Genomic DNA, 11,217 nt, shown 5'->3' with positions numbered 1-11,217 from the left:
TGAAAGCGGTGAGAAATATTCGCTTCGTTCACCTTACACATCACTCACTTATTCTGCTGCTTGGATTGGACGGTCCGGTGTGAGTTTCTCGTCATAGATCAAGTTACATTCAACATTTAGACAATGAATTTATATCACCTCTCTCTCTCGATGGGTACCACATTTGACCTGGATTATCCACTCTCGACCAGGATAAAACATGGTATATTTTCAAAAAAAATGCACAGTTACAATCTCGGGTTCCAAAAAGCACCAAGGTACCAGAGGAATTTTGAGATTAATGTTGGAAGTTGTGATTGGAATGCGAAGTCGGTAAAACAATTTCGGTGCGCTTGCTACCGGCCTTCGAAATTCCAAACTTGTGTTTGGCCGGGTACCTGAGAAAGGCAGACGTTGGTCAAACAAAGCAGAGACTAGTAAAACCTGGTGAAGATCTAGTGGGTGGGCAGAGCATGCGGTTGGCCTTGTCCACCTGCTCCCCTCCACCCTTTTGGCACCGCCACTTCATATTTAGTCCATCTTCCTCACTCGTCGGTCTTCATTGCGACCCCCATAGGAGCCGTGATTCTCATGGACCAACTGCAGCCTCATCGCAACTAATCATTATAAGCTCACCTGCTGTTCTCCCCCTCCATCTCGCAAGTTGCAAGTCGTAGAGTAGTGTTGGTTTCCAACAGTGTGGAAGTCCATTCGTACAAATTCTAGTTTTCAGAATCGTGGTGTGTGCGTGTGTGTGTGTGGGCAAGTCAGGTATAGCCGTGGCAGTAACACCAACACTACATAGTTTACAGTGTGAGAGTCGTGGGAAGTGTGTCGCAACGACGATGGCAAGTCGAAGGGTCGAGGCGGCGTTTGATGGACAAGCAGTGGAGCTCGGAGCTACAATCCCTGCTGCAAATGGAAATGGTACTCACCAAAGCATCAAGGTGCCTGGCCATCGCCAAGTCACGCCGGGGAAGACTACAATCATGGCCATTGGACGAGCGGTGCCGGCCAATACTACATTCAACGATGGTCTCGCAGATCACTACATTCAAGAATTCAATCTCCAGGATCCTGTCCTGCAAGCCAAACTCCGGCGACTCTGTAAGCACCCATTTCACTGATTCAATTCGCGTATGAGCATCATCTCTTACGCATGCTTACAGTCAGATTGGAGAATGCTACAGTGGATGATTTGATCAGGTGGTGATGCAACAATTTGTAGGTGAGACAACAACAGTGAAAACTCGGTACCTGGTCGTGAACAAAGAAATTTTGGACGAGCATCCGGAGTTCCTCGTCGACGGCGCTGCGACAGTGAGTCAACGTCTGGCAATCACTGGGGAAGCCGTCACGCAGCTGGGACACGAGGCTGCGACGGCTGCAATTAAGGAGTGGGGCCGCCCCGCATCCGAGATTACGCATCTAGTGTACGTATCCTCCAGCGAGATTCGCCTCCCAGGGGGTGATCTATATCTTGCACAGTTGCTTGGTCTTCGGAGCGACGTCAACCGCGTGATGCTCTACATGTTGGGATGCTACGGGGGCGCTTCTGGGATCCGGGTGGCGAAGGACCTGGCGGAGAACAACCCTGGCAGCCGAGTGCTTCTCATTACGAGCGAGTGCACCTTGATCGGGTACAAGTCCCTGAGCCCAGATCGACCTTACGACCTAGTCGGAGCCGCGTTATTCGGCGACGGCGCCGCTGCGATGATCATGGGCAAGGATCCCATTCCGGTTCTGGAGAGAGCGTTCTTTGAGCTGGACTGGGCGGGGCAGAGCTTCATACCTGGAACGAACAAGACAATCGACGGGAGATTGTCCGAGGAGGGCATTAGCTTTAAATTGGGACGAGAGCTGCCGAAACTCATAGAGAGCAACATTCAAGGCTTTTGCGATCCCATCCTGAAAAGAGCTGGAGGGTTGAAGTATAATGATATCTTCTGGGCTGTCCATCCAGGTCTGCAGTTTACATGCGAAACCCTCTCCTTTCGAGCATTCTGACTCGAGACAACATTGTCTGTATGATTTTTCACTGAACTTTGTTTTGTCTGCAATGTTTTCCAGGTGGTCCTGCAATATTGAACGCTGTGCAGAAGCAACTTGACCTGGCTCCGGAGAAGTTGCAGACAGCGCGACAGGTATTGAGAGACTACGGGAACATCAGCAGCAGCACGTGCATCTACGTGCTGGACTATATGCGCCATCAGAGCTTGAAGCTCAAGGAGGCCAACGACAACGTCAACACTGAACCGGAGTGGGGTCTGCTCCTTGCCTTCGGTCCTGGTGTCACAATTGAAGGAGCTCTTCTGCGGAATCTGTGCTAAAGGATTATCTGTCGACGCAAGCATGTATTATCTTGCAAACCATTAATATCATTGTCGCTCTGAATTGGAGTCAGATACAAACTCATGAACTTATACCCCATAAAGCTCTAGCGGCCGGAGGTGGGCCAATAGCGACAAGAAACAGTTATATTTACATTCAAACGGAGACATAGTTTCAAACTGAGAGAGGGATCGTATTATTCTCAAGGGTTAGACTTCGCGAGTACCTCGAAAAGGTCTTTACATTCCGAACTGCAATATCTACTAATCTTTCGATCTCTTGCTTAATGTCACCCACATCTACCATAAGCAGGGTTGTTTTACAAAATTGTAGCAGACCTCTTGGACTTTCAATAGATCTCCTCAAGTCAAATCTTTCAATGTTTTCAAACAAACCAACTCTATGTGAAGTGCATAATATTGAAAACAAGCTCTTTAATCTCGTTAATTGTCCAATATCTGTTGCATATTGAAGTTGCAACATTCAGTCTGACGTAGCTATTGCAGATTGAGTTACTCTAGCGGGACAATCATAACAAGCACATGCTTATGGAACCACATGTACGCCAACGAAAGTCGTTCATTACTGTCCAGAACATCTAGTTAGCAGTAACAGTGGGATGGATTAACGTGGGCGCTTGTTGTTAACGCAAGGTAATCAAAACCAGGACAGTGAATCAAATTAGCAGCTTCTACTGATAGTATAATCTTTGGTCCTCTGTGCAGTCATTGCTCAAGACAGCTTACTCTGTCCAGTTTATTGCCATTAGCGTTTGCTCCAATGACAGGTAATAAGTTTGCCACTCTTCGGATCCATAGACTTAAACTGTGAGACATGGGGGTTGTGGACCTGCGCATGGTGATCGAATTGCAACTTAACGTCGTTGATTCGAACCTTCGCTTGAAGAGCTGCTCCCAAACCATGACTGTAGGTTGTTCACAGCCGTTTTTTCGGTGACCAAGTCGATGACATTCATGTGACCTTTGAGGAATGAAGTTATAAAAATGAGTTATTATGTGGGTCATGTCCTGCTGTAGCGAGAATGGGCATTGATCCCCTTGATCGACAAGCTGACCTTTCCCCTGGGATTGCTGAACATGAAACTGCAGGTCGAGTCGCATATAAAGCTGAAGAAAACGTTCCTTGTGGAGAGCAGCTGGAAATTTCTTAAATTAATTGAACCATTCCCTGTTTCCATCGAGAAATCTCTAGCAATTCTCTAAACGTTTTCTGCTTCCTTCATTGTTATAAGCGCGCCTTCTAGAAGACCTGTTCCCATTTGATATCTCGACCTTCTCCAGATTGATGTCATATAATCCATTTCTATATCAAGAATAATTGAAATTAGAACTGGGAACAAATTGCTCAGCATTATGTATAAATGTAATCAGACCATGCAGAACAACAGTATACAATACTTGTGTTAAAATGGAATCATCTTAAGCATTTAAAAATATTGGTTCACTTCAGTCAAAATGTATTTTTGAGGTTTAGAAGGGGATCCTTTGAAGGGGCCGAATGATTTGAAAGCCCCTGCTGCTGAACACCAGAAAAAGCACCTGCACCGGCAAGATTGGTGTGTTCAGTGCAGTGTCTCATATTAACTCTACACCCAAACTTGAAAGCTTAACCTTGATGGTGACCAGGGACTTAATCTGATGATCGACCATTCCACAGATCAATGTCCGGAGACAACCGACATCCAGGTGCAGGTTAACCGAGTTGAATACACAAGTCACCGATGAAACCTTCAAACTGCAAGATGAAAATATTTTCATCTTGCAAGTACATTATTTTTCATTTTTCATCGCGGTTTGATGATGAAAAATAATGTAACTTGATGATTTAAGCAATTCCTTCTCAGAGAGTAACAAATGTTTTCCAAAGAAAGGTTAAAAGGTCAATTCTACTTACAGTTTTCATAAAAACAAAATCAGATGTACGTCTGCAACTATGCAAAAGGAGATCTGACCTTCAGGTACAGACTAAAAAGCGATGATTTCATTTTTTATCGTGTAGCTAGTGTGGATATAACAAGAAGAATCATAAGAACGATTCAAGGAAAATGAAACAATAAAATACTTAACTTGTTACCAATGTTGATGCATAAAGTATAAGTACAGAGGTTGAGATCTAGAAGTATAGGATCTCATTATAATAGTTTGACATGTATCTATCTTTAAACTTCATCCAATGGATGTGAGTTTGACAATTAACAATATTATATTTTTCAACACTACTTCTCCTTGCAAGCCTTGCATCAATGGTGAGTGGTTTTAGGACTCAATATTTGGTAGACTAATGAAGATGCAAAAGTAGTCTTCCAATGGTTTGTCTTCTTGTTTACTTGCACAAATCACTAAAGAAGAAGTGATAACATTATTGGATGAGTGCTTTAATCTATATTGGCCTTCTACTTCATCACCAAGATATTTGATAGTGGTGTCCAGTTTAATAGAGGCATCATTAGAACTACAAATATATCAAGTATTAATGTTTTTAAATTTTTTGTAATAGGATATAAAGTTTGATATTAGAAATGATATAGAAGTGTCTTTAGAGACATATAGGAGGTCCAAATTTGATGTTGAAAGGTCTAATGATGTAGAGTCTAATGTGAATATAAAAGATCTTTAATCTTTGTGGTTATTATAGAATAACAAATCAACAATGGAAGATAATGTATCCTCAATTCCAACATCTTTGTCATCATTGGCATTATTGAATAAGGCTTCTTGAAAATAAAAATTTTAGAAGAATTTGGCACAAAGTGCTATCATTATAGAATTTAATTTAAAAAAATAAGTTTTATCAAAGAAGACATCACAAGTGACTTCGATTTTTAAAAAAGTATGAAGATATATTCTCTAATATTTTGTTTATCATCAATTTCTAGATAGTTTCTAAATTCTAATCTAGACTTAAGTTTGTGACTTGTTGTATTATTTTTTTTTAATAAAGCAAAAATACCCAAATATTTTTATTCAATTAATATCTAACTTTGTTTTGTAGAAAAGATAGTAAAAAAACATACATTTATTTGCTTGAATAAGACTGCAATTTATAAATTGAATAATAGTGAGGGCAGCTTCAATATAGAAAAATAAAAGTATGCTCTTACTTATCAATATGATTTGTATCTTCTCAAGATAGTTTTTCTTTTTCTTTTTGATACCTCATTCTATTGAGGTATGCACACAACAAATAATTGACATATGATACTTTAGTCTCATTAATACTTGATAAACTCTTGTAACATAAACTTACTACTTCAGTCAAATTGAAGCAACAAAATGGAATTTGAGGTTTGTCTTTCAACTAATATATTATTTTTTAAAAATATTTCAAGGAATTTATCTTTTGTGATTTTTCACAAAAGTTATAAGTAAATACAATAAAATAATATGAATAAACTCAAAACTTGACTAAAAAGGCTCATAGACATTGATATATATAAATTATAGAGATTTTGTAGTCTTAGTTGTTGGTACTTTAGGAATTTGGATTCTTGTTGTTTATCTCAATAATAGTGATTTCATCTTTGAGTTTTTACATAATAAGAAGGGAGTCTTAAAATTAAATTATTTATTTGCATATGTTCAAGGCTCTAGTAGTTTATGTACTTCAAATGCAAGTGCTAGAGATAGATGAGAGAATCAATAGATTTGTGAGGTGTTTCTAATTTATAGTATTCCACATTATGTTTAGGTATCTCTGTTGGTTTGATTTCAATGTGGATATCAAAATTATGTGTAGCTATTTTTTCTAATTTATATATTTTATTTTTAAGATTCCTTCTATCTTTGCTTATGATTCTATGTGGATTGTTGGTAGAGAAAACAATGCATTGTTTGGATCTAAAAATGCAAAAGTTGCCAATGTTTGCAATTAAAAGAATATTTCTTCATAGACTAAAGACATAACAAACCTCTTTGAAGGTTTTTATTTCTCCAATAGGTATAGACAAGATCACAAACCCATGTCCTACAATTACATAGGCATTGCCTCTACCTAAAGTTATTGTTCTACTATGAGTGTAGCTTATTTGATTGAAAGTAGAGTAGTTTCTAATAAAGTGCTTAAAAACACTAGAGTCTAAAATCCATTTTCTTTCATCTTTGTCACCAAGTACTAGTAGTTCAAAGGCTTCTTAGATACTTTTGTCACTTGGTAGATTAGATGAGGTAGGATCTCTATAAAATTCTTTAATAATATTGATACCATGATTATTTTATGCTATTGATGTAAAAAAAAACCGCTTGGATTTCCAACATTTGGATGAGTATTGAGATTGGAGTTTGTATAGCTTTAGTAAAAAAATCATGTTGATTGGCACACAGTAGATATTTGAGATATGCCCTTTAATGTCACATTGATGACAAATGAATGAGCCTTGTAATGGTCTTTATTGATGGTAGTAGAATCCTTAAAGGCCATTTGCTCCATATTAATTCTAAACCTAATAATGAAGGTGTCCTCGCTAAAATTTGTTGTGCTAGAGATTTCTAATCCGCATAATAAGAGCTTCATTAGTAAGTTCTTAAATTTTTTTGAGTATTGCATTAGTTTCTTCTATATGCAAATGACTCTATAACTCTTCTAGAAAAGGTAAGACTTTTTAATTTTGCATATGAGTTACAAGTTTTGAAAATATTTTGATAAACAATTTAATATTCAATGAACTAATACTACTAGAGGTTGCATCAAGTTTATGGCTTTTAGACCCCTAATAACATCATTAACATGTTGCATAAAAGAATTAATATCTTAGTGTTTGCTTATTTGTAGGTGTTTTCAATAATTTTATACAACCATAGTGTCAAAAATAGTATTTGTTAGAAATATATTCTTAAGACAATTCACTAACTACTTGCTGAAAATATAATATTGTTTATTGTCAAACCTATGTCCATCCATTGGATACAGTCTATAAATAGATATATGTCAAATTATTTTGTTAAGATCCTGTACTTTCGGATCTCAACTTGTGTATTTATACCTTATGCATCCACAATGGTAACAAGTTAAGTATTTTATTGTTTTAAGTTCTTTGAATTGTTCCTTTGATTCTTCTTGTTATTTCTAGATGGTATTGAAGCAAACATTTTTGCTAAGTGTATTTTATTTTTTAAGCATTGCTATTTTATCAAAGTTCTTTCTACTCTTTTGTTATTAACAAACATTGACTTATTTTCCTTGTTTATCAAAGTTTCTCTTTTAAGATATAATAGCAGCTATAGACAATGTCTTCGTTTTCCATTTCTATCCAATTCTCTTCCACTTATGGGTTGGATTTTACTAGAGATATTAGATAGATTGTGCTACATTTCAGGTCAATAGTTCAGACGGCACAGAAGCCATATAAGTTGACCATATGGCTCAAACAACACCTATAACAGCAACCAGTAACAAGTCAATCAATCAAGCTTTCGATAATTCAAATAAAATAAAATTATACTTTTCAGAAAGAAAAAGTCAATAAAAAATTCTCTCTGTATTCATTGAGTAAAGGAATGTCTTTTGCGTCCTCCTTAAACTTGTGAATCACGCACCTCCCTTGCACCCAGTCACATTGAAAAGTTCAGATACTTGCATAATCATCTGCCGAAGGGAATCCATAAATTTTTCAAAAAATAAGATGAATGAAAGAAGTGTTTGGATGGATGGGTGTACTGCTTTAGAAAGCATTTGTCTGCGGGTTGTCTGCAGACCAATGTTTTGCTGGTTTGCAGGCGATGGAGTTCGTGAACAGCGGCGGCCGGCTGCGTTGTTGCGAAATGGCATGAACGTACAGGTATTGTTTAGGGTGTTTCACTCTGCCCCGCTTTTCCGTTTCATATAAGCATTGTTGAAGACGTTGTTCGAAGTTGAGGATCAACGCATCCTCGGGTTCTCCGATTGTCACAATGTCATCCGTTATGCAGATATGCCTGCTTCTAACTGTAGCAAATCCAAGATGTCTGCTGGCACTGAACCTAACTCTACTTCTCCGTGTGTTGTATGTATGGTTGAAGAATTTGTTCGAAGTTGAGGATCGGGCAATGCTGAGGGTTTCCCAGATATCTCAATGTCGTCCGTCATGCAGTTGGGACTCCTTGCCCGCAGTGTTGCATCCTCCGATCCTGGTGAAGTTGGTATTCGAAGAACTTTTCAGGCTTCCCTTGGTTTCGAAATACTCTTTCAGTGCCTCACAGAAGGTGGTTACGTGCGGAGATTAGCCCATTTCAGCCCTTGGGTATTCAGAGGTTAATGGAAGTAAAGGGGGATTCTGGCATTGGATGTGGTAGTCGAGGGGAAGACGACAAAACTGGATCTGCCCGTGGCTTCATGGCACCATCGCTCAGCTTGAGAAGCGCGACGATCTTTTCACTGAAACCAAGAGTTTTATTGGGGTTCACGAGGTATTACGGGGTTTTTTGTTAAAATAACATTTAATAACATTCTTTTAAGATAACCCACATGTATTGGGTGATGGTCTTTTCCATATGATTAATACAACAACTACTTACACATCCTTAAAATCCTATAGCCATCATGATAAATTTCAGTTAATATATGAAATTTTTATATTCAATAAATTGGATAAATAAAAGAAAATTTTGGATGAATGAAAGAAGTGTTTGGATGGATGGGTGTACTGCTTTTAGGGTTTGAGAAAGCATTTGTCTGCGGGTTGTCTGCAGACCAATGTTTTGCTGGTTTGCAGGCGATGGAGTTTGTGAACAGCGGCGGCCGGCTGCGTTGTTGCGAAATGGCATGAACGTACAGGTATCGTTTAGGGTGTTTCACTCTACCCCGCTTTCCCGTTTCATATAAGCATTGTTAAAGACGTTGTTCGAAGTTGAGGATCAACGCATCCTCGGGTTCTCCGATTGTCACAATGTCGTCCGTTATGCAGATATGCCTGCTTCTAACTGTAGCAAATCCAAGATGTCTGCTGGAAAAGAACCAGGACAGTCGGTGGAAGGCGAACTGGAACGCCTCAAAGTGTGCTCCCCCACGCCGGGGAGTTGGGATGCCTTACCCGCGGAGTTACATAATCCGATCCTGGTGAAGTTGGTATTCGAAGAACTTTTCAGGCTTTCCTTGGTTTCAAAATACTTCTTGAGCGTCCCTCAGCAGGATAGCTTCAGAAGGTTACGCGCGGAGGTTTGTCCCGCAGAGGGTCACTTCAGTCCTTTGGTATTCTTTGTGGAGAAAGGGCAGTGGAACATATTAGGGTTTGATAGCCTGAGTGGAAAGTGGAGAAGGTTGCCACCACTGAGGAGCCCGATTCCAATTCCAGAGCCGGAATTATTCAAGGATTTCCTGGTTGCTGGCCATGTTGGTCTTTTCTGCATGAATGTTGGTAAAGCCTCAGAATCCGAGAAGCTGTTAGTCACCAACCCTTTGGCTGGCGAAGTGTATCCATTACCCGATTTGATCCACCCCCGTCACCCGGTGGCCTTATCCCTGCACGTGACCAAAACTAAAAAGACCATCTGCGACTCAACCTTCCGAGTAATAGCGGTCGGCAGTGCAGCAGTTGGTTCAGAGCATAGATCAAGGAAAACGGAAGTTTATTGCTCTTCCAAGGGAAATTGGGAAGTTCTTGAGGATGTTCCAGGGACATACTTCTCAGTGAATGACTACCAGACCGGAGTATACTGTGAGAACCAGAACGTATTGTTACTTACAGGGTTTATGGTTAACGGAAGTAAAGGGATTCTGGCCTTGGATGTAGCCAAGGGGAAGTGGCGACAAAACTGGATCTGCCCATATCTTCATGTTCCTCCGGATGGCAACCCTGACGCGACAATCCACTTTGCCATTGCTCAGCTTGTGAAGTGCGACGACGTAATCTATCTTTTCACTGAACAAGAGGCTATTGGGAAAGTCACACATTGCATTGACAGGCTGGACTTGGAGAAAGAAGGAGGATTCACGTGGACAAGGAAACTGGTACGCCAGAGACAAGGAAACCGAGCCCTGCTAGTCTACCCGGAATTCACATGCGTCCCAATCAAGGAGAACAAGCTCTGTATCTACAATACAATCGAGAGGACTGGGGTAGTGTATGAAATGGTGGAGGGCCTTATCGACCCTAGTAACTACGAGTCGTTACCTAAACCTCCTCCAATGCACGATGTAGTCAGGTTTCAGAGTCTGAACCCTGTTGGATACGCTTTTGAACCAAGTTTTGGGGTATCATTTCCAGAACTTAAAAAAAGCCCAAAGCCGAAAATTCTTGGTGATTCGAACCAAGCAAGTCCTAGTGGGTCCTCCAAGGTAGCAAGTCATGACATACACCTATCATAGAACATTGACTACATGGGTAAGTAACTATTAAACTCTTCCAATTAGTTGTGTTGTGCGGATTTTATCTCATGTGTTCGGAGTTGTTATTTTTGTTTTAGCTTTGGGAGTAGGAGCAAATCATTGGCAATCAATCTACTAGTTAAATAAATCGATTTGCTCGTTTGTTGTAATGGTCTCCTATTTTGATATTGGAAGAGATCAAAAGAATATTTAGCGAATATATGAACTAAATTTGGAATTTCATCTTCTGATCTAATTCTGAATTTGTCCCCAAAATTTTTGCAAACATATGGATGGTGTCTCATTTGAATAGAATTTTGGATTTTGAACTTTAACAAATGTCTTTTAGTTAGTTTGATTTATATTGAATGTAATCTTTTATTGTTCGTTTATTGTTTATATTTGAAAGTTCTTTTGTTGCTTTGTTCATATTTGATACTCTGTTTCTAAAAATTTTAGATTTTTAATATTACATTGATACTTTTAATTAAGTCTTCATTAATGCTACTATTTGATGTATTATTGTTTATGTTTTTTTTTTCAAAGGCTTCAGATAATATTGGCTTGTAGAAAAAAAAACCTAAAAAGAGACATCTATTTAGTAATTTT

The 11,217-nt window shown here is 39.2% G+C and overlaps 2 protein-coding genes across 4 annotated transcripts; both read left to right on the top strand.

The window, feature by feature from the left end:
* Positions 1-536: 536 nt before the first annotated feature.
* LOC112273644 (type III polyketide synthase B) lies at positions 537-2,752 on the top strand. The gene is made up of 3 exons (XM_024502649.2): positions 537-1,086; positions 1,208-1,942; positions 2,050-2,752. The coding sequence occupies exons 1-3, from the start codon at positions 825-827 to the stop codon at positions 2,307-2,309; spliced, it is 1,257 nt and encodes a 418-aa protein (XP_024358417.1). The 5' UTR covers positions 537-824; the 3' UTR covers positions 2,310-2,752.
* Positions 2,753-8,008: 5,256 nt separating this feature from the next.
* LOC112278766 (uncharacterized) lies at positions 8,009-10,896 on the top strand. Of its 3 annotated transcripts, XM_024512503.3 has the most exons (4): positions 8,043-8,104; positions 8,325-8,711; positions 8,994-9,078; positions 9,241-10,896. In XM_024512503.3, exons 2-4 carry the CDS (start codon positions 8,560-8,562, stop codon positions 10,606-10,608), a joined length of 1,605 nt encoding a protein of 534 aa, XP_024368271.1. In that variant the 5' UTR covers positions 8,043-8,104; positions 8,325-8,559; the 3' UTR covers positions 10,609-10,896. The 3 variants fall into 3 exon arrangements, with proteins under 3 accessions (XP_090104464.1, XP_024368271.1, XP_090104465.1); XM_090248338.1 differs by lacking the exons at positions 8,325-8,711; positions 8,994-9,078 and having other exon boundaries at positions 8,009-8,104; XM_090248339.1 differs by lacking the exons at positions 8,043-8,104; positions 8,325-8,711 and having other exon boundaries at positions 9,012-9,078; positions 9,209-10,896.
* Positions 10,897-11,217: the final 321 nt, after the last annotated feature.

The sequence above is a fragment of the Physcomitrium patens genome, chromosome 2, assembly GCF_059467195.1.
Source record: "Physcomitrium patens ecotype Gransden chromosome 2, ASM5946719v1, whole genome shotgun sequence".
Lineage (NCBI taxonomy): Eukaryota > Viridiplantae > Streptophyta > Bryopsida > Funariales > Funariaceae > Physcomitrium > Physcomitrium patens.
The sequence above is the reverse complement of the archived record's forward strand: the minus strand, read 5'-3'. Positions and strand labels throughout refer to the sequence as shown.

Bases quoted from the DNA above. Each gene is read 5' to 3' on its own strand.
- LOC112278766 (XM_024512503.3), top strand. From the start codon at position 8,560: ATGGAAGTAAAGGGGGATTCTGGCATTGGATGTGGTAGTCGAGGGGAA. The intron at 8,712-8,993 runs GTATTACGGGGT...GGTTGTCTGCAG, and splicing joins GTTTTATTGGGGTTCACGAG to ACCAATGTTTTGCTGGTTTG. The intron at 9,079-9,240 runs GTATCGTTTAGG...AGCAAATCCAAG, and splicing joins GAAATGGCATGAACGTACAG to ATGTCTGCTGGAAAAGAACC.
- LOC112273644 (XM_024502649.2), top strand. From the start codon at position 825: ATGGCAAGTCGAAGGGTCGAGGCGGCGTTTGATGGACAAGCAGTGGAG. The intron at 1,087-1,207 runs GTAAGCACCCAT...AACAATTTGTAG, and splicing joins AGCCAAACTCCGGCGACTCT to GTGAGACAACAACAGTGAAA. The intron at 1,943-2,049 runs GTCTGCAGTTTA...AATGTTTTCCAG, and splicing joins CTTCTGGGCTGTCCATCCAG to GTGGTCCTGCAATATTGAAC.